Source organism: Chelon labrosus, assembly GCF_963514085.1.
Source record: "Chelon labrosus genome assembly, chromosome: 18".
Taxonomy (NCBI): Eukaryota; Metazoa; Chordata; class Actinopteri; order Mugiliformes; family Mugilidae; genus Chelon; species Chelon labrosus.
The window spans coordinates 4988882-5011929 of NC_140351.1; the positions used below are offsets into that span (position 1 = coordinate 4988882).

General features: G+C 42.0%; 1 protein-coding gene across 1 annotated transcript in view; it reads left to right on the forward strand.

The window, feature by feature from the left end:
* odad2 (outer dynein arm docking complex subunit 2) overlaps window positions 1-23048 on the forward strand; it is a 39757-nt gene that overhangs the window by 7158 nt on the left and 9551 nt on the right. Inside the window, exons 6-15 of the mRNA XM_084566580.1 lie at window positions 1181-1398; window positions 4319-4472; window positions 11050-11196; window positions 11545-11754; window positions 12828-13061; window positions 14347-14457; window positions 14559-14713; window positions 19153-19333; window positions 19423-19484; window positions 21892-22006. Of these exons, the coding sequence (XP_084422706.1) occupies window positions 1181-1398; window positions 4319-4472; window positions 11050-11196; window positions 11545-11754; window positions 12828-13061; window positions 14347-14457; window positions 14559-14713; window positions 19153-19333; window positions 19423-19484; window positions 21892-22006 (1587 nt within the window). The remainder of the gene's footprint in view (window positions 1-1180; window positions 1399-4318; window positions 4473-11049; window positions 11197-11544; window positions 11755-12827; window positions 13062-14346; window positions 14458-14558; window positions 14714-19152; window positions 19334-19422; window positions 19485-21891; window positions 22007-23048) is intronic.

Consider the following 23048-nt stretch of genomic DNA (forward strand, 5'->3'; position numbering starts at 1 on the left):
AATATGAAAAGTGTGAATGATTGAATGTCGCTTGCTATAAAGTAGTTTTTTTGAGTTCAGATCTCAGGCGTCAGTCCTGCTCAACATAGCGTTTGTCTCCAGGCTTCTAGTGGTTTAAGATTCAGAAAGGCACCTGTAATAGGACTTTTTACTGTGGCATGTCAAGGCATTTAGAGTGTTCCCTTCTGCGTAAGCACATGGACTTTGTCCATTTCACATATAATAGAATTAAAGGAGGTTGGTTAGCCTAATAAAGTCAGACTGTGGGTCTGTGGTTGGGTGAATTGACTTGTATGTTTCCAATAGCAGGTCACTTTGTGTTTTATGAAAAACAAGTCTTTGGAAAAGTGATTGTGAATGCTTGGCTCCAGCTTGTGCGTGAACACAACCCTTAGAAATACATCTTAATTCTTTTTCCCTGCCTTTAAGAACGTTGAGCCCCTAACAGCCAATGACAGTCTGAGCTATTTCTCCAAAAGCAGGTGTCTGTGATTAAAAACTCTCCTGCCTGCACACCATTCATATGTGTCTTATTGGCATTCGTGTATAGGTTGTAAACTTTGGTATAAAGACCTTGAAAACTTTAAAAAAATAAAAAATAGAAATACCTGAATAACAGTGACACAAAGGCGTCACTTAGTCTGAGCCAAGCTGTAAGGTTCTGGGTAAGTGTCGAGAAACAATAAACTTTTTTATCATTGTTCAGCCGATTAACAAAGAGGGACCTCTTCTGTGTAAAGCAATTTTAAAGTGTTCTTTTATTCCAAGGCCTCAATAAAGAGTGAACTGTTACACGGGTCTGCATGTTGTTGAGAAAGTGCTTTTATGCGAGTTCTGTGTTTTTCCTTTTTCACTGATCCTTTTCTGCATTTGTTCTTGGACCGAGATGACCGAAAAGTTGTCGCACATTAATATGCATTATGTATTCAAGAATGAAGAGGTGATTCATCGCGTGGTGGGTGGAAAATACAACACACCGCCTCTCAAAAAGTGAAATAACTGAGCATTGGAATGGCTGTTTTGTTTTAAGAAGCATCATTTAGGGAAATTTACAACTAGATTACATAGCATTTCACAATCAAAATGTAGTGTATGAATTTATTTCTTTTTATTGCGGTTTCAAAGAGGTCCTTTTTTTTCCTCATGCTTCGGTCTCTGCCTTTTTTCCCCTTACCATCAGGATTTCGCAGTTCAAAACCTTCCATCAACACAAGAGATTCAGCATGTGGAATCGGTTGATGGAGAGGAACAAGGCCAGCCCCAGAGGTCTTACGGGGAACAGGAAAAGAATGTGCACGAAAAGGCGAGACAACAGCATACGCTGAACAAGGCAGGCGGCGAGAAGAAATATGAACCATGTCCGAGGTGGAGGAATCTTGGTCTCTTGTCTGCGTGTGGGTATGTGATAATTCCTGTCATAAGATGTGTCCTGGAATATCGTCAGGCTTCCACGTACTGTGCGTGGCTGGGATTTCTCTTGCAGAGCAGATGAGCTTTAGATGACAGTGATGCCAAGCCTCTGCCACATGTGCTCAGTGTGTCTTCCAGCAGTCACACATTAGAAAGAGGCGGTTTTATGGTTTATGAATTTTAGGGCAAGTGCAAATATTTCTGATTACACAGTGATCTGAGTTAATAAATGCTTCACGGCGTGGAAACCCTTTCTGCCCAATTACAGACACAAAACTTGGGAAAAAGTGCTAGAAAAAAATCCCAAATCTATCACATATGGCCTTTGATTGATAAATAGATCGAGCGAGGGCTGAGCTGTTGCAGCTGTACCTTGTGATAACTGTACCCGTTTTAGAAGAAACTGGCTCAAGATTAAAGTATCTCGATTGCTAAAAAAAATGCCCACTGAACCCTTGTCTTGAATTGTTAAATAATGATTATGTTAGAAAAATAACCATTTTCCAAATAGAAGTCGGCATAATGACTCTTATTTCACATCATTATAGCAAACCAGAGGAAAAGAAACCTGGAAAGAGCTCTGGAGAGGAGAAGAAAAAGCTGAGATCAGGAGCCAAGAGCAAGATGAAAGCAGAATTCTCTTCGTCTTCTTTACCTGGCCGCCTGTCGTCCCAGAAAATGTAAGTGTCCTGAGTTAGATCTCCTCCACCTGAAGTCTTTGTAGCTGTGCTGAAGGAGTGACATACAACAGTGATTAGAGGGTAGAAATGTATGGGAGAATTACGTCTGAAAAACAGACATGATGTCAAAATAACATGATTACACATGAAGTATCAGATTAGGGCTAACTGAATGAGCAAGAAGTTTTGGGAAGCCTTCTGTTATTGGTGACAGGAAGAGCTGTGTCACTAATACCAGATAGCAGAGTAGGCGACCTCGAGAAAATGACGCCACAAACAGCTCAGTTTGCGCAACGCCACATTGAAAAACAATGTACTGCATTTGACTTGGCACAAGAAACTGTTGCGTCAGTGATCCTCAGACATTGATAAGACCATTCCATGAAGTCAATTACGTCTGACAGTTTACATGAAGAAAACCATTTGTCTTTCTGTGAGATTAAACTTTGCCAAACAGAAGTCTGATGAATATTAGCGGCTCATTCTGGGGTCAGATGAAGCCAGAACTACTTGTTTGTATCTTGAGAGTATTCTGAAATGGGGCTAGCAGAAGATTTACAGCAGTTGTTAATCTTAGATGGCAATATGAATGCAAGCTTTTATACTAAATTACAGAATGAAAAAAAAAAAAAATGACTCTTAGTTTCAGTTAGCTTGGCGGTTGACTGTTTTTCTAACATTACAGTGATCCCAAACACACTGCAACAACCAAATAAGAGTTCTTAAAGAAGAACAAAGTGAAACCTAATGGCCCGGCACGATGTCCCTTGACTTCAGTCAAACAGAACGTCTAATGATAATCTGTGAGGAGTTGTGGAACATCTGTCCACAGATCTGGACTAGGTCTGTGCCCAGGAGTCTGCAGCCATCAAAAAGAAAGGCATACACTCAAAATAATAAAAATGGCAACAGTGGAATTTTACAAATCTGGCTTAAATGCTATCTGCATATAACCAGGCTGTTTTTATTATACTGTGCATAAGATCAAATATTCTTAAAATCAGAACAAAAAGTTATACAATTAATGTAAGATGATGGCGTTCTTCAACATTGTATTGATAGTGAACTGTTTGTTGTTTTACCAGTAGTCCAAAAAGTATTTCAAAAAGGCAACTGGACTTTTTTCAGAAGACGTTTCGCCACTCATCCGAGTAGCTTCTTCAGCTCTAGGGAACTCGGTGGGAAGTTTGAGGTTTAAATAGCAAACTCTGAGGGTAATCCATCAGAAACTTGATAGACTTGTTTCTGTAAACAACCCGAAACTGGTGCAGCTAATTTCCATTATCGGTTAGATACTTACCTGTTGTTGAGGGAGGACCTGTTTGTCCCTGTCCTCCTTGCCCTATGAATGGTGCTTTGACTGCGTTTGTCAGTCAGAGTCAAATCGGCCTTGAAGCGTCACCTACTAACACTGTACAGAGCTAGAACCTGTGTAAAAGCTTTTTCTGTCTTTGGCTCCTGGAAGCTGCAGCTTCAGCTCCTCAGCTGTCTTCATGCTTGAAACTGCCAATGTATACAGACTGCTAGTGTAATAAATCAACAAAGCTGATTCCAACCCGATAGCATTCTTTGCTTGTCATAATTTTTCTGTAAATGCAATAAAGACTCCGGGGTCAGTTCACTCAATCAAACTCATCACCTCACACCACCCATGACAGTGCAGACCTGGCAGCTTTGGAAAGGTCTCGTTCAGTGTTTATCATGATGGATTCTGGAAAACACTCCCTCATATCAGCTGACTCCTTCTGATAATATTCTCCCCTGGAAATGCTATTTGTATGTACATGGGAACTGACTCTCAGCGGCCCCGTTTGAACGTGTACCAAATTTCATTGCTCCGCAGTGCCCAATTTTCATGACACAGTTATCCAAGCGGCACATGCAGCTTCAAAAAAACATCTGCATTTGTGTTTGCATCAATAGCCCCGCAAAAGGCTCCGCTCTGTATGTGATGACGGCTCCAGTCCTCCCATGACATTGTTCCAATCTTTATTTTCCTGCTGCATAGATTCTGAGGAAGTTCAAACTTGAAACTTGAATTTCAAAATCATTAATGGCTCTTCTTGTGTGGGGTGACCAGGCTGTTTTTCCGTTTAAAGCACCGGAAAAGAGATTCCATTATAACATATTCCAACCCTTTGTCCGGATATGCATTGTCTATCCCACACCTGTGTATCTTGCAACCTGTATTCAGAAGCACACTGCTTTTCTTTTTTCTGTGTGTTCAGTAAGTCTTCAGCAGGAGCCATGCCAGTGGAACCGTTCAGCAAGAGTTCCACTGAAAGTGAGGAGGAAGAGGAGCAGCCAGAGCGGCGTCCAGAGAGCAACACAGACCTGCCTTCAGAATACTGGCAGATCCAGAAACTGGTCAAGTACCTCAAGGTATGAGGACGTCACCCTGCATATTACGGTTTCCTTCCTCTGATGGATTCCATCCCAAAACAGCGATTTGAACAGAGAGTTGTACTACTGCAGGCGAAAGCGGGCCACAACTGACAGGAAACAGTAAAGTCCATGCTCTTTTCCTGTCATCTGTACAGGAATTTTTTAAGCTGACCTGAATCAGCAGTCAGATTTTTAAAGACTCTTCAGAAGTGCAGCGCGTGGAAAATAATATTTAGTCATAGACGTGCAATAGTTTCACCGAAGGTAATTTTCCTATCACTTAGTCCCGCCTGTCCGTTTTGCTTCAGTCACATCTCGGCACACTCAGTAACAAAGGGGATGTCGGATGAAATAAAGTGAAGGTTGCTCCCATTTAAAGCTTTGCTTCGTAGGAAGATGCTTATTGAAGTGGTTGGCTGGGCGCGTGGATTCCTGGTTTCTGACACAGGCCTGTTTGGTTGCACATGCGAGCCAAGGCACAGGGGAAAGAGCTGTCTGACGGCAGCAGCTGTACGCACTGTTTGCCCACACCGCAGAAGCATAAAAATGAAGCGCGCCTGTGATAGGTCTGACAGGGCATATGGTGAATATTAATGTGTCAAAACATGGAAGGAAAAGAAAAGAGGACAGAAACGCCAGAGACCCAGACTGGCTGGGAATACCTCTGACCACTTGACTTCAGAGATTACCCTACCTCACTCAGCGGTCCCTATTATCTATTTATCTGGGCAGCGTCATTCAGACAGATTATATTAAAATAGACTGCGTTTACTTTTTTCTTAACAGGAATCTCTTTTGTTGCACGTTGCAAAACTTTCTCTTTCCATGACTTGGTGCTAAATAAAATCACTCACGGCACAACTCAGCAAATCCTTTATAGAAAACACTGCAGTGAAGTTAAACTCTAGGTATTTTTAGCTTAGCAAAAGAGAACATAATGGAAGGAAATTCCCATTCTAAAAGTAGCCTGTTACTTATTTCCAGAAAGGAAAAAAAATAAGATGTAAATGATATGAAAGAGGCAAATTCAGATTAAAAAAAAAAAAAAAAAGCCTCACTGGTTTGTATGTTGTGGCCTATGGTTGTGTGTGTGTTCCTGCTTTAACAAGATGCCGAACTGCCGAAACCAACATGTCCCAGCTTTCTATCTGTCTGGAAACCGCACAGCGCAGTTATTTATGGGGTTTGTCCAGTAGTCATTTTATAATATCATTACCATCAGACGCTGAAACTTGCCATGAGCCAAGTTAAATATCTGTTTTATTTTAGGAGGAGATCTTTTTTTTCCCCTTTTCGCTCTCGCGCTATAGACAGCCGTTTGTACTCTAGGAAGTTTTAACGCTTTCATAAGGCAACGCACGGATGTTCTGTTTTGTGTTTTAATGATATTTACGTAGGGATATTTGCGCAGGGTCCCAATGTGTTTGTTTTATAAACCTGTATGACTGGAGATTTGTACCTATACAATGGTTACATGGACTCTATCCAGAAAGTAGATTGAAGCGGTCAGTTTCTACATTGCATGTGACTGTGTGTTTGTTTATGTAGGTGTGTGTATTATGGATGTATGTGTAATACACTGACATGGAAAATTTAGTTTAATGAATCAGCGGTTCAGTACCACTAACCATTTTACACAGGCTGTACATATAACTGTATATTTTAGAACAGTAAGAAAGCAAGACTTGGTTCCATGTCTTGTTTTCTCGGACTAGAACTAAACAATGTTAAACAGGTTTCGCACGGTAAATAAACCAGAATTTGAGGGTTTTGCTCGTGTTTAAATAAAATCAAAGTTCACCAGCTGCTCTCAGTTAGGCAGCCTTGTGGCTTTGTAAACAGAAAACTATTTTCATATTCTAATACATATGAATATTTGGCTCATATACAATAAGTTACTAACAGATAAACATGCCAGTATTATGTGTTGTACACATTTTCACAATTTTTTACAGAGCAAATTCTTTTTTTCCCCCTCACTTTTCTTTTTTTTTGAGCAACAGACACATTTTATCAGCTTTCATCAGCATTTTCCATAGCTTTAATTTTACTATTTGATTATTTAATTATCCTAGATTAGTAAATCCACACGCAGGATAATGTGTTCAGTCCCCATTAAGGTTGCTCCCCCTCTGCTGGCCAGTCACAGTACTACTGCCCTGCTCTCCTCTCATGAGAGCCGTTCTGCTAATTGCTGCACTAAAACTAAACTAATCCCATCTCCACTGTACAACAGCCAGCCTCAGCTCATTTTCTCAACAGGGGCGAATTTGGAGCTAATTATGCTGTACTGTAAGTCGTTAAGCATTTTTGATAACTGCTACGCCCAGTCAAAACATTACATGTTTAGTGCTCGTGATGTCTTTACAGCATGTCTAATCTGGAGAACTTTATTACGAGAATAATTGCATCATTTCGTTCTCACGAGTTAAGCAACTTCTCAACTCAAAGGCCTGACTAGACGTTTGCTCAGCATGCAGTGCACATTTTATGACAGTGAGGCCTATTAAGTGATCAAGTTTTATGTTATAGGAGATCCTATGTCAAATATGAAGCAAGAAACAACCAGTAATTCATTCATTCCATCCTTATGCTTCCCATAACAGAGCAAGAGATGGTGTTTGTTCTTGTCATTACTGCCTCTCCCTCTCCCTCTTCTGTAGACTGCAGAGGAGTATGAAAACTTATGCATCGTCTATGGCTCGACGTCTGCCAAGACACAGCACTTCTCTCTCACACTGAGCTCTATGAAGCACTGTCAGTGGCCTGAGTCCACCTGTCACCAATCCAGCATTGCAGGGACACTCCTATGTGTCTGAGCACTCTGCTTAGTATGCACGTTCTCTCCTGCTTGCATGATATCCACGTCACACACACAGACACGCACAGAGGGGCATTATGAAAAGGACCTGAGGTCAACAGGGTATCACTGACAGCCCCTGTTAACCCCATCCCTGCTCCCACATGCTTAGTGCTGTGATTTATGGGCCTGGAGAGGCTCCGGCAGGGCAGCCTGTGTCTGCAGAATCCAGTCTGCTGCTCCAGAGGACTCAGACTAGAATAAGACTTCCATTCAGTAGTGCAGAGGCTTCTGCTATTTAGTAGATCAGACTGAGACACCTGCAGCATAGGAAGAGACAAATTGTGTCAAGCATCTTTATGTGGCTGATATCAAGTTCACCAGTGGAGCTAATGAATGGAATTAGATTCATCATGCTTTTAATGTCGTCTATGCAATTTCATCAGACAATGTAAAAAAAGCATTTGCACAACTGCCTTTAATCACTGTCAGATGGATGAGCTGCCATTAAACTAAATCACATGGTGCAAATGCCAAAGTGGTAATGAATGGTGGTAATGAATTCCACTGTAGGTCTTTCAGTGGCCTGATTGGTTCAGTTCTGGTTCCCACTCAATGACGTTTTGAACAGATTACCACAAACGTTTGTACGAACCCAGTTGACTTTGGTGATTCCCTGATTTTTCAACATGAGGATCACATTTTTGATTCATACCAAAGTATCTAAACAAATTTTAGACTGCTGAGAAATATGCCATAGATATTAAAGGTTCCTAGATGATGACCAGTCCAATGACTTTGGTTCGTCTTTGATGTTTGCTCTGGTGCCCCCAAGAGGTCCACGTCTTTGTGAAATACACTGGCTTGACTTCTTATCTCAATGGACTCGCAGAAATGTTGCACAGACATTCGGGATACTTTGCGAAGTGTGTTTAGTATGTCCATGTGTATTTCCACCTGAAAGCTGTTGGTCTATGGCCAGACACAGAGGCTTACAATTGATGGTTTCTACTTTGCTGGAGATGTTGAAGTAGCCTGGTCGCTACCATCCTACGTACTTCCGCCCAAAATTTGATTTCGGTCTCGCACGCAGTCTGGCCCAATGTAATAGGAATCTGTCTCCGTAATGGGCGGATGCTTATTGTGAGGTTTAAAATCATTGGAGTTCCCTTAACCAATCAGCAACATTTGGTAATGACGTATATTGTGCGCCGGAGTTCAGGCTCTTACACTTACCACTTCCGCTTCCAGTTAAATAAATCAAACTTTTCCCAAAGCCAGTTGGAAGGAGAGCTACGACGTCCTCGCCATTTATAAAATTGACAAGACAAGCCTCTTGTTCTGGTTTTAATTCCGTGATGCTCTCGAGAGTTGAGACAACTTCGCGGATGGCTTCTGGCGTCTCTTCCTCCGTCGCCATTGTTGCTGTGCTGTTGAACTACAAGCTTCGCTGGACTACAAGCAACTCGGCAGGCGAGTTCCGCGTCATCACTCAACTGTTCGCTGATTGGCGCGGTTACACGCGAACCGCGGAAGTGAAATTGGGCCAGGCCAGACTCCGTGCGAGACCATGTGCGAGACCGAAATCAAATTTTGGGCGGAAACGTAGGATGGTAACGACCAGGCTAATGTTGAAGGTCCCTAGAGAATAAATTCTAATGACTTTGGTAACTGTCTGACCATCATTATGTCAAAATTTCATTCTGCCCATAACATTGACCAAATGCTTAAAACATTTGTACTTCTGAACTTTGTGTTTAGGATTAAATTGCCAATGTTAGCCTGTTAACATGCTAAGCTAAACTGGTGAGCCAGATAAATATATAAACGCCACATTACCACAAACCCATGGCTTAAAAGCGAGCAAAGCAAAGGTAATGTAGACTCCCACACCCAAGACACAGATCTCCACCACCACTGGAGTTACTTTGAATTCCTTGTTCTGAGGTCGAATAATGGTTTAATTCGTTCCACTTTGAGCATCTGCCCCTATCATGCCCGGAGAGAGTCAAAGATCTTTCACATAAAAGATTGTCAGATGTTGTCAATGTTTTAAAGAATGTCGACAATACTTCAAGACCAAAGCTAACAAAAATGAAAGCATATGATCTGTTCTCTGCTCTCCCAGCTATCGCTCCTAAACATAGCTTTTGTGTTGTTTTTACAAGGTACGAAGCGCGCCTGCCGAATCCTTTGAAGAGTGAGAACGGAGGAGACAAAGGAAGCAGTAGATCCACTGCTGTTAATGGGCAAATGGTTCACATTTAGGCTAGCGTCATGATATGGAGAACACATGTGCCCGTTATCCTGCTGTGTCAGAGCGCTGCTTTGCGAGGGAGATATGATCAAACACCACTTGAGACTGTGGTATAGGCCTCCGCTGATGAGCCTGGCCCTCCAACAGCTGCATGAAACAGATTACTGGCACAGCCTTCTACGTAGCGATGAGCTGTTTTCTGCTTATATGGTTAGATGTTAGCAAGACGTGATGCATTCTCAAGACATTCTCATGTTTGGCTGAAATAATTTTTTTAGGATGGTCCTGAATTATCAGATTTTTTATTTGTTTTATTTTTTTGAAGTGCGCAACTAATAACAGCAGAGCAGCCTTGAATCCACTAAATGAGAATTCTGTCTGTGGTATATTTAAACCACTGAAAAAAACTGGGAATACTATTCGACTGTTCACTTGCCAGAAGATTCTGGATTGGACATTTCAGTGTCGCATATCAAAGCCATGTAGCAGGTCTAGTATTACAGCAGCTAACTGTTGCATTTGTGTGCCACTGACTTCTGTTTTTATCTGACTACTGATTCCCCCTTTTCAAAACCAATGCATGTCAGCAGAGCTTATTATGCAACTGCATGCAATACGGACTAAATATGCTCATATGGTTAAAAAAAAAAACAACAGAAACACCACTGCTGCCTTCCTGAAAAGTAATTTAACCATCACAAACCATCGCCAGCCATAAGCCTGGTATTTTAAGTGCCATAATGCTGTCAGCATCCATCCCCAGCTAGGACATTATGTTGATTTATGTACATAATCCACACAATGAAAAAGGCACAAAAACACGTATTTGGATGCTAAATTTAGAGGCAAACAATAAAATAGAGCCGCGTTCCGTAACTGCAGCTCATGTCAGCATTTGACCACACGTGCCCTGTTTTAAATCTCTGTATTGTTACTTTATTTATTTTTTCATCGTAGTTAAGTGGCAATAAAACCTAATCAGTTCAATTTCCTGCGCCATATGTGTAGAGGGGCTCGGTTTTAAATCATAGAACAGACTTTACGCTGTCAAACCACTTGTTGACTGAGTCGTGTTTTAGTTACTAAGTTGTTAATCGCCGGGGTGCAGGTCTAAAATGACATGTGCGTATGTGGCAACTGTCAACACATACTCTTGCGCTTGAAACGCTAACTCATCATTGGTTTCAGTGCTAATCGTGTTCTTCGTTTGTCTTATAGGCGATGTGTAATTGCGCTGTAGACAGAGCACATTGCTCTGTTAGCAAATAATTCCTCTCCATTAATGTTAACCGCCACAAAGCAAAACACGTACAAGGCTGCGGTAAACAAAACAACCCCAGCAGGAGTCGTATTATGGAGGAAAACAACACGGGGAGCCGGAGGGTTACTGTAGCGGAAAGGAAGATTCTTTGTTTCCTCCTCCCTTTCCAAACGTCTGCTTTATGTTCAGTTTTCCCCTCCTGTCTTTCCTTTTGTCTCCCATTTTCAGTCATTCATGTTTGGCATTATTATTTCAGGGGGGCGACCAGACAGCCACTGTGCTCACTCTCTGCGCCATGATGGAGTTTAATTTGATGCAGGAGACGTGCCAACTGGCCATCCGGGATGTAGGTGGCCTTGAAGTCCTTATTAACTTGCTGGATACAGATGAAGTCAAATGCAAAGTGAGTAGCTGTGCCAAAGCTGGACCTGGATGGCCTGCAGGCATGAACAGAGCTGGCTGTGTGTGCCAGCTTGTGTTTTAGTTACAGAAACACGAGTGCTGGGTAGAGAGCGTGCCTCTAAAGACACAGGGTAGCAATTATCCTCAAGTATGCCTAATGACATGTGTGGGTGCTGTTTAACCTGATTTTATTATGGCTTTTTGTCCTGTCTACTTTTAGAGGAAATGGGGCTGAATGTTGCTACCTAATAATGCCGCATGCATCTCTGTTCAGATGGAGGCCTCATATTGGCCCAGATGCAACAATTTATTTATCATAAAACAAACCTATGCATGTTTTTACGATTAGATCGGCTCTCTAAAAATTCTGGGAAAGATCAGCCACAACATGCCAATCCGTCGGACCATCGTGGACATGGGAGGCCTTCAGAGCATCGTGAAGATGCTGGACTCACCAGTCAAGGACCTCAAGGCCTTGGCTGCCGAGACCATCGCTAATGTGGCCAAGTTCCGTAGAGCGAGAAGAACAGTCAGGCAGTACGGTGGCATCAAGAAACTGGTGAGTGTAAGAAGAACAGAAAACAGTAAATTCAGGTCAGTGCCACATGGCTCCGGCGCTGTAATACCAGTGTGAAGTGCCGCAGGAGAAAAAAAAAACTGCAGACCAGAACTTAATCTTTCTGGATTGGCGCTGATGAAAAAAAAATCTCCCAGTGGCAGATTTTCCGTTAAAACAGTTGTCTGTTTATGTCTGTGTCAGCTAGTGTATGGTTTAATTTTTTTCCTGCCTAACCACAGACACCTTGGAAACTTGGAAAAACAAGACTGTGTTTTATTCTGATGTGATTTATATATTAATGTCACTGTTTGCTTTTTGTTTAAGGCATAAAACATATACAAATTGCACTGTTTTGACAGTTTTGGAGCGCAGCGAATCAATTACCCCGTCTTGCCCTTTTCGCACTGTGCAGCAGTAGCCAGGTACTGGGCCCATCCATTTTTCGAAAATTGCGGAGTGGGTAAAACAGATAGAATGTCTCCTACATCCTCTGACCTGCATTCGTGTTTGTTGACAGAGGGACCTGTGATTAAAGCCTCCATGACTTGTATATTTTCCTCAGCCCCAAATCGGATGTTCTCATGTGCAAGTCACTCACGGAGGCAGATTAATTTCACGCTACGCTACGAGACCACCTTTGAACTGTGCAGTGTGTAATAGCTTTGCCTGCTCTGTCTCACTGGCCAGGAACTATGGATTAGAGCACTGAATGATGGCCATAAACCGTCACACTGGGCTTTTCAGGCCTAACATCAACATCTATCTTGACAGTTTTCCACTCCTAGCATCTCTGGTGTTTTCATCCTCGCAGAGCCAGTGGTAATAGAATTTTAATTACACCCTTAATCACAGGGCAGCAACTTGCTATTCCCATCTGGAACCATCCATTACCACGCCAATCTCGCAAGCAAACTTTTGCGAGTTCTTGAATTTATGTCAGGTTCACTGAGTTTGTGTAAATGCATGTATGGAGGTTTTCTACCAACAGTAAATACACGTCGTCTGCCTGCTACTTGGCGCCTATTTTTTTTGTGTTTGCGTTCATCCTCATGTAAGCATGTCTCTCTGATCAGGTAAAGCTGCTGGACTGTGTCCCTAATTTAGCCACCCTGACTGCAAACCAGGAGAAGGAAGTGGAGGTGGCCCGCTGTGGGGTCCTAGCGCTGTGGAGCTGCAGCAGGACTACCAAGAACAAGGAGGCCATTCGTAACGCCGGGGGCATCCCTCTGCTGGGACGCCTGCTCAAGTCTCCGCATGAGAACATGCTTATCCCTGTGGTGGGCACGCTGCAGGAATGTGCCTCAGAGGTGAGGGTGGCCATACGATATTTGGACAAGCTGTTAAGCCACGGTCTGTGCAATAAAACCTGCAAGTCTGATTCTATAAGACAGTTCTAAAATACAGCTTTACAGTGCAAATGTATGAATGATGAATGATGTGCAAAAGTAATGGCTTGTGTGTTATTTATAAGGATAAGACTACTGATATATTTTTTTTTTTTTATTGTTAACTAATCAAATGAAGACCAAAACCAGCAATGTACTGATCCCACTAAAAAGTATTGTGTGTGTATCCAAAGCATGATATACTTTATTCCTCTGTAGCACAGAGCTCTGGACCGTCCAACAACTATTAAAAACCCTTAAATGAGCCACAGTGCTGTGCTAGGTGACATGCTCCATTCTGCCATAAACGACTGCAGTAGAATAACTCTGTCCGCTGTAGTTTATTATGAGTCAATACCACATACGCACCAAAGCACCACATACATATATTATATCAGCAAACGCATTATTTACTCCCCTTTAAGTAACCGTTGCCAAAACCTACAGTCTAGTTTTAAGAAATGATGTAGCCTTTTAAAAATGAGAATATATTAATTTATTTGTGAGCTGTTTTCTTTTTTAATATTTTTGTCTTTTGGTTTGAATTAGTACGCTCGGAGAGTTGCAGAGTATTGAGAGACGATGATTCATTGTTGGCCATGGTCTTTCCATGAAATTTTATAGATCCCTTAGACATATTTCGAGACATATAAAAAATACTCTGCATTGAATAATAACTTGCGTCTGGTCGTGTTTTTCCACAAGGAGTTCAATTTACCTTATTGAGAAATCTTTAAAATTACATCAACGCTATTACTATGAATATGCAAAATGAAATTCGTTAGTTCATAAGTTTAACTGCTGGACACAAGATGCTCCTACTTTATTGAAATGTTTTCTCAGTGTGAGCTGGAGGTTTCGATTTTCCACAGTCAGATTAGTTGCGTTCGGACCAAGACTGGCTTCCAAGCTATTAGCAATATCATCATCATCGTCATGTTTGTAGGGATTCTGATTTTAAGTCAGCACAGGCGCACCACACTGTGAAAGGTAAACATCCAAATGAAGTACGTGACAATATGCAGTGTATCGTAGGCGGCAGACGGACTATGAGTATTACTGTGAAAATTAAAACATATTTTTAGCAAGATGTTCAAATTAAAAGCATGTGTAAACTTGAAGATAAAAGTGTATTTACCAAATGCACATCGAATTTAATTAAAGATTCATTTGTGGTTACGTGATGTTGATTCTTGTATAATTACAGGAAAGCTTCAGGATTGCCATTGAGACTGAAGGCATGATCAAGGACTTGGTTAAAAACCTAAGCAGTGACAACGCTGAGCTTCAAATGCACTGTGCCAGTGCCATCTTCAAGGTACCTGAAAAAAAGAGTAATTAGTTCTCTTTGTCTCCTACTCAGACCCTGACTGTATGAGAATTTACATGGACCTCACCTCCTTGTTTTTTGCTGTGCAGTGTGCAGAGGACAAGCAAACTCGTGACTTGGTGCGCAAGTACAAAGGTCTGCAGCCACTGGTCGCACTGCTGAAAAAAGCAGACAACAAGCAGCTCCTGGCCGCTGCCACCGGGGCCATTTGGAAGTGTTCCATCAGCATGGAGAATGTGGCTAAGTAAGCGCTAAAGCTCAGGGTCTCACCTTAATACTACTCTTAAACAACAACATGAACTCATACGCAACGTTTCATATAAATCTTTCATTTGTGTGTTTGTAATTGCCAGTGTGTGCGAGTATGAGTTTGACTTATCGCTCTCTGGACACACTAACACCAATCTAACGAGGCTCGGCGTAAAGTGGGATTTATAGAAAGTAAGCATTTTATCCACATGTTCCCATAACTTTTGGAGCATGTGCTTGCTAAGCTGATGTGGTTAACAGCGGCCGTGCAGTGTGTGCATACATTCAGAACACAAGGGCTTCAGCTGAGCCGCGTGCATCAGCGTCGTCATGCCATCATCACACATGTTACTTTTACAGGGGGCTCTCACTCATTCACGACCAGTTGTGTCACTTTTTCCAGCCGCGCGCTGTTGTCATATCTCCCTTCCCGTCACCGCTGTGTCAGGCCGCGGCGGTTATTTGTGTAAAACGTAAAGTTTTTGTACGGATTCTATCAGCTCTGATCTTTTATGTGAGTGTTTGCCTTCAGATTTCAGCCTTTTCCACCGTTAACAAAGGATCAAGTGAATGTGCTGATTTTATAGACTTCAGTGATGTCTTAGTCAAGGCCTGTTAGTGCTGAACCAAACGTGGGCATACTGAAAGAATCAGTCTGGAGGCTGGGGTTTTCGTAATGTCAGAAGACGCAGGCTGACAGGGCCTTTAATCATTTGTCATGTAAGGCAGAGGTTTATTTAAGTGTCATTTAGCCCGGTTCCTTCAGTAGTGACATTTCTGGAATGGTTTCTGACTTGTACTTCAGTGTCAGACGATTTTTAAGTCAGTAATTTTGACTCTAAAATAAATAATGCCCAGAGACCGTGCCCTGGCAGCCCGACACATTTCCACCCGTGCTGCCTTGAAAGAATGATTTAGCTGTATTTATTTTCTTATTTGGTGTGAGGCTGGGAATGTAATATATAATCCACATGCAGTGATTCAATGCCTGAGCGTATTAATCAATCCAATCCTACTCTCCTCGCTGTAGCCACTGATAATTTTAACATATTTTATAATAAGTATGAAGGTTTTTTTTTGGAGGAGAGATTATGTGAAAATGCCTTTTTTCTTAGTCAGAAAGGATGAGTAGTTCATATTGCAGTGGAATTCTAAAAACAACAAGTAAAAGTCTCAGTAGCACTCAGGAGGATTTTTCTTCACTTCATATATCATAACTGACAGACTGATATCCTACATTTAAAGTCTATGTTAAGTCCTCCCAACTGGAACTGCCACACCGAGTTAAGCGAGGAGTCCTTTACCGAAGCAGAAGGATGACAATAACATTCTTTTAAAGTGAGGCCGACAGATCGGTATGACTTTTAACGCACGTCGTGAAAGAAAACCATGCTGAGGATTTTTATTTAAAGAGAGACGTTCTGTCTTTATGGTACGAAGTCAAGCTTCTAAATGGATGTTTTAATTTTTTCGGAGCAAAAAAAAAAATCTTAACAAAACAACTGAACTGGCGAAGACTGGGAACCTTTCTGACTGCAGCTTGGCGTGATGATAAAACAATTTAACTGCACTGGCCGTGAGTAATGTGGCGGCTTAATATACTCGCTGCCAGCACAGGCTCTCTGCCATTCTTAATGACTTGTCACACCGTTGCTATGTAAAATAGTTACACTCCTACTGATAATAACAATAATAGAAATAATTATAATGATGCCATTAATCACACACAACCACATTTAGTGACACTTCATTTACTAACACTTAAGTTGCCCTTTCTCTAAATTTAACTCCTCGCAGAGTTCTCCTAGTGAGATTAGATTTTGAATAAATCTCTTATCTTGTGATTTCTTTCCTGCGTGCGCCGCGTTATGTTTTGTTTTTTGGATGAAGTGAGCAGTCGGGTGTGAGTGAAGCGAAAATCGGCCTACTCTTCAGCAGGAAAGCAACACGATGCACGGCTAATGTTTTTAATGCCCACTTGAACGTGTAAGTGGATCTGTTTTTTCTCCCTACTCATCCAGGCTTATTTGAATCACTTAAAGTGTCTAGGTCAGGCAAGAGCTTGGAATGAAGGGACTGAGCCATTAGTGTCAAAAAGGAAACGCTGCTAATGGTAACAGGGTTTTAGGGGCATGCGCTCATTTCAAAATCAATCATAGGCTGAGTGGTGTACCGAAATGAAAATCATTTTGGAATATATTTTGCTACAGCAGTAGTATAATGGGAGGCAGAGTGTGTATTTTGTCCTCTTTTCTTTCTTGAAGTTCATGGTCAAATGAAACAGGCCTTGTGGCCTATTGAAAACTACATGGTTTTTACTTCTATTTAACTGGTGATTTGCGCGGTCTGGACAGTATAGAGGCTCTGGGCACCTCCACTCAAGACAAGTAGCAGCACGTGTTACCATTCTCCTGATTAATGATGCATCAAAACGAGAGATGATTGATGCCCTGAAATATAATTACATCCATAACGTAAGTGTGTTTGTTTAAGGACCACATTCTCGTAAGCTTATGTTTTTCGCAGGACTTCCACTATGCAAACAAAGGTCAAGACTATATTAGTGTGTATGACGAAAAAGCCTACTTGGAAACACTGAAACATTATTTTGTGCAGATTTATGGATGCGTCCACATGTGGCTCCTTGAGCCTGTATACTGAGGTGTTATGGACACACAAAAATGCAGTAAAAAGTCTTAACAAAAGAGTGAGGGAATAACTTTGCAATGGAAACTCTCGGCTGCCAAGTCTCGGACTGTATTTGCCAAAGCAGTAACGCTTGGGGTCAAGATTGTGGGGTTTCGCTTCCAATTACTGACTACCCCTCGTTCTTACTACTGTGCCAGCATTATGATGAGCACATCATAATTCCCTCTCTAAACGATACTTCAACTTACCTCAAGAAAGATATTTGCTCACCCAAGGTATTCAGTGCTCTACTACAGATAAAATGGATCAATCTGTTAAATTTCAGGCTGAACTAGCGGCTATCTCTTTCTCTCTCTGTCTGTCTTCCTGGTCTTTTCTAGGTATCTCGGGGTCCCTAAGATGTCTTAATTTCACTTGGGCCTGCCTAAGAGGCTCGGTTAAGCTTAAAAGGCAGCATTTAATCTTTCTGCACTTAGTTGAATGTATGGCTAGTGCAGATGACTGAGTAAAGGAAAAAGCAGACTATCAATCATACAACTTTGCTGCACAGAAGCTCCACTGTGGTTCCTGTGTCTTCAGACAGGCTTTAATGCGCTTCCAGCTTTGTGGAGCCCAGTGTTTGCAGTAGTAGCTGCTTCAGGCCGCTTTGTGTAATGTTACTCTTGCCATAACGTAATTACTTCAGCTGGGATTGGCTTAACAAAAATAGACATGACTTACTGTTCATTTATCAAAAGTTATGTCTGTGATTACAAGATAATTCTACTCTAGTCAACTGTAGATGACACTTCAGTGATGGCATAGGAAAACCATTGTTTTTCGTTATGGTGAATTTCACTGAAGTTAACTTTGGCAGCTCGTCTGTTCATTAGCAGTGTTTTCACTTGCAAGAATAGGCCGTCTGTCGGTGGACCCTGACCAAAACCGAATGACCTTGGCCATCTACAATAGCTTTCGGACCGTGATGCCAGCAACCGTAACTGTGAATAAAAACAGTCGTAGAACTTAACTGTACATCAGAGGTTTGTTGAGGTTTTTTGCAACCGCGTTATATCCCTTTTAAATGTTTACTATAGTTTACCACTCTATAGCGCGGGGCAAACAAGGCAAAATCACAGCAAAAGAGGGAGGAAGGCTTTCCAAGCCGCAGCAAAGCTTTGGTTATGCAAAGTATGTACAAGGGACAACTGTGAGGAGCCGTGGGAAAACTGCCTGTACTGCTGAGTTACAAGTAAGAGACCTACTGTATTACTGTACAGCTGAGGGAAGTGTACAGTAACTTCTACCTGTCAGTAACTAATAGTATTTTATTCAGCTACGCTAAGGGTGTGGCTCTAGTGATGGCAGTGCTAGTCTGTCACTCTAACCCCACCACCCCACACTACCAGGATGGATTGCCATTAATGTAAGAATGTAAGGTGCCGCCCTCTTCAGCGGGACATGGGTACCTGTTAATGACAGATCAAGAGTTACGTTTGCTCAGTACCTTTGTTTTTGACATACCTACAATGACATTCTCTTTCTCATCTTCAGCTCTACTTCGGTTTTTGGTGCTAATAAGCACGTTTTCAAGAATTAGGTCAATTCACGACTGTATCCAAGTGCATCCTTTCTGACTTGTGTGTTAGCTGAACACGATAAACCCAACATCAGCATGTTAGCATTGTCAATGTGAGGATGTAAGTGTGCTGAAGCTTGCAGTTAGCTCTAAGCTCTTTGTGTTCATTGACAAATGTGTAACAACTAGTTAATATAATGATCCATGTTCCACATTTCCACCCAAAGGTTTCAGGAGAACAAAGCCCTGGAGACTCTGGTTGGTCTTCTAACGGATCAGCCTGAAGAAGTGTTGGTCAATGTAGTGGGAGCGCTGGGAGAATTCGCCCAGATACCCGCCAACAAAGCCACCATCCGCAAGTGTGGAGGGATAAAGCCTCTAGTTAACCTGCTGACTGGAACAAACCAGGTATGTTGCGTATTAAGGGTCATCTCGTTTTTCAAACGTGCTGCTGCTGTACACAGATTAATTCATGTGCTTCGTGTCAATTTAACTAGGCACTGCTTGTGAATGTAACCAGGGCGGTGGGTGCCTGTGCCTCAGATAAGGACAACATGGCGTAAGTCTCTTTCTATTCATCCAAACATCTATTTGACATTCACAGTACAGTTCACACAAAGGAAACAACTCCATGTGAGGTGACTCTTAAAATGGGATTAGTGGCTTTGTGTAGCCGTCGCTACAGAATTATCTCCAAAACACGTGTTCTTTGCCACATATTGATGTCATGTGTTTTTACAAGAGAGTGACACCAATTCAAAGATCTACTGTAAACACAGTGTCATTAACCTGTCATGGGCTAATGCTTTAAGAAATCGTGTGTTCTTTTAATTTGTAATTCTGCAGGTAGATTACTCTTTAATCCTCGGCTTAATTATAGTTTTTAAAAGCTTTGTTTATTGTACCTGCTGTGTTAAATATGGTTGTGGTTCAAGTCCCAGTGTTTTACTATAGCCTCGCGGTCACTGTTAGGAGCTTAGCTGGTCAGACGAACATACCTAAAGCCTTGCCCTGTCCAAGACTACATGGCTGGGAAAACACAGTGAAACGGAGTCCAGAGCAGTCTTTATTCCGTGTTCCTTTAACCTCACCCTCAACACTGCAGAACATTGTGGAGCTTCCATCTGTGCCTCATTGCTTTTACAAGGCAGTTACGGACTACAAGACCCTGCTTAATTAGCGCTGGTCACAAATATAACTTAATGTCTGAGTTCACATTGTTAGTTAGCTGTCCGTGCTATTGTATGAGCCTTTTACAGTTGTTTAGAGGCAAAAACCAAAGGGGCTCAATAAAAAGCGAAGCATGTCAAAATAAAGCCAATAACTGCGGTAAAACTTCACACAACAAGAGAACTGTATTGCACTGGGTTCATCATGTTCCTTGTGTTTTCTCACGGTATGCATATTTAGGCCAGACCTTGTAATCTTTCAGCCTTCACACTTGGCCGTAAACAGAAAGTTCTTATTTCAACAACCGCTGTTTGTATGTTTTGCGGCGACAGCTTATTTTGAGACATGTATGTATACAGTAGTTTGCTTAGCAATTAGCATAACTCACATTTGATTGTATCCTGCTCCAACCCAACAAGGCTGGAGCTGTTTGTCTAATTACTAGTGATAGACGATGTTTGGCCAGCTAACAAATATGATGTTGTATGTATGGTACCACACAGTTAGCAACAACATTCCTGTCAGTTAACATGACTTCATAGAAACCTTTTTCTCCAATACCACCTTCTGTTGATCAGCGCAATCATTCTCTCATCATCATTCTGATTCAGGTCATCCATTGCTATTGAAAGCCCAGAACAAACATTGATCACTTTCAAGTTTTCCATGAAATACTCCAGTGTTTGTTTTCATTCTCAACCAGTAGGCAGCGTGCGGTTAATGACATAGCACTTCCTCCAATGAATCCTGTGTAGCTACAAGAGCGAACACACGTTGTTTAATGCGTCCAAGGTTTGTGGTCTCCTCGTCTAATCCATCACTGTCAGCTGCAACTTTATTGCTAATCTGTTTCATACCTGCTTCATGGGAAGACGGAGCTGGTTTGGCGGATGATATGACGCTTCACTTTTGTTTTCGGTCCGGATTTAAGAGGCCCCGCAGACTGGAATCTGATGTTATGATCCCTCCAGACTGATTTATGTGCAAACGGAAGACAGATGGAGCAAGGGACATCCCTGATGAGTGTTCGCTCGTTGCCAGTCACGGAGATACTGTGATTAGGGAGTGTTTAAGTAATTATGACAGCATTCAATGTCGGCCTTGTTGGTGGAAGCACACATGGGGAACACGTTACATGTTATTTATACCAGACAACGGGTGCACTGTGGCGTAATTCTTTGAGTTCTCAGACCTTGACTGCAGTTTTGAAAACAGTCATGTATACGACATGAAATACAGCTCATGCTTAAGTAAACTTCACTCAGACTGTATGAAATATAGAGCGACCTGTCTCTGCCTCTGTTTGATTTGGAAAGGGGGTCCTCTTTTTGGCTCTGGTTTGAAAACAAGCCACCAACATAAAGTGAAAGTTTGTCTCGGATTCTATTTATAAATCCATGTATGAAGCGCTACACACATATGTATGTGAGTTAACCTCTGGCCCTGGAGTTGCTGAGCTTTTCCGCTGAGAATAATTTGAGTGAGCAGACAGTGGGTGGGTTTCAGGCACGGAGGAGGACGGAAGGCGAGGCGTGATGAAAAGCCCGCTGCTGAAATCGATTGACGCTTTGATCCTGTTTGGCTGCAGTTGCGTTGAACCTGCTGCTGACCCGGCTTATACAGCCAGAGCTATGTGAAACAAACATTATTAAACATTCTTATACAGTAGCTTTCAAGCATGAAATTATACTTAACGAAAGATCTAAACGAAATCCAACGTTGCACTTTTTACATGCTTGCTTTCTTTCATTCCCTCCCTCCCTCCCTCACAGCTACTTTTGTTTCTCTTTCATTAGAATCATTGACCAGCTTGATGGAGTCCGCCTGGTGTGGTCACTGCTAAAAAATCCCAGTGCAGATGTTCAATCCAGTGCTGCATGGGCCCTTTGTCCGTGCATTCAGAATGCAAAGGTACAGTAAAGTTTTTTCAGCCCTCCGTTAACATACAGTCAAATGCTTGTCTATGCTGAGAGGAACACCAAAGACACATTCATAGCCTGTAAATCAAAGAGTTATGCAGAGTTCGTGTCGTTTCGGAATAAAGGCTTATCCCAGTCGCAAAACAGAAGCTTGCTTATATCACCATTTTTGTCTCCTAAGCTCTCGCTCAAACCTGCGGCTGCTGGGAGGTTAGCAAGGGCAGATCTGTGTCAGAGGAGGCTTACATGAACCTTGGGCTAATATGAAGCAGAGAAGCCTCCTTGGCACACTGGGATTGGTGAATTTGGAAGCAGGCAGGGAGAAAGACTGAGACTGAGTAATATCCTGTGGCGTGGCTTGTGATTTCCCAGCTGAAAATCTTCCCTCAACATGCTGCTGGTTACAGAGGCACACAATCCACGCATGGCGCACACAGTTTCTGTGAACCCACGTCTCTAATGAAAACACTGCACAGATGTATGTGTTACATGGCCACGCACAACACCTAAGTAATTTAAGATTTGACAAGTTTACTTTAAAGAAAACACATGACCTTACACAATTAACTCTTACTGCATATCTGAAGAAAGTACTATTAAATTAATTGTGGCTCCAGGGCTTTGTGAAGTTTGATAAGTTGACTCAAGTGGAGCCATTTGAGTCTGCATCATTTGGGTTTGAAGATCATAAGATTGAAAATGACCTCCTCCTCTCTGCTTAAAGCTAGCGCATCGATGCTACTTCAGCAGCTACTTACCAAAGTCTGACTAAGCATCGGTGGTTAAGTTGCATTGTGGGTAATGTAGGCACCAAGAATAGATGAGATTATAAAGAGGATTTTACTCTTGTGAGTCAGACAATGTTATAAGAGTCCATTGTTAAATCTATTGGTTAAAATTTTAACCAGCAACGTCGTCAGGTCTAATTTCAGGTACTCATGTGCTGGTCTTTTATCCCCGGAGCACTTGTACCATTTCCAGCTACAAACGTAATGTTGTTCTATTAGATTATCACTATGATTAGGGTAAACAAC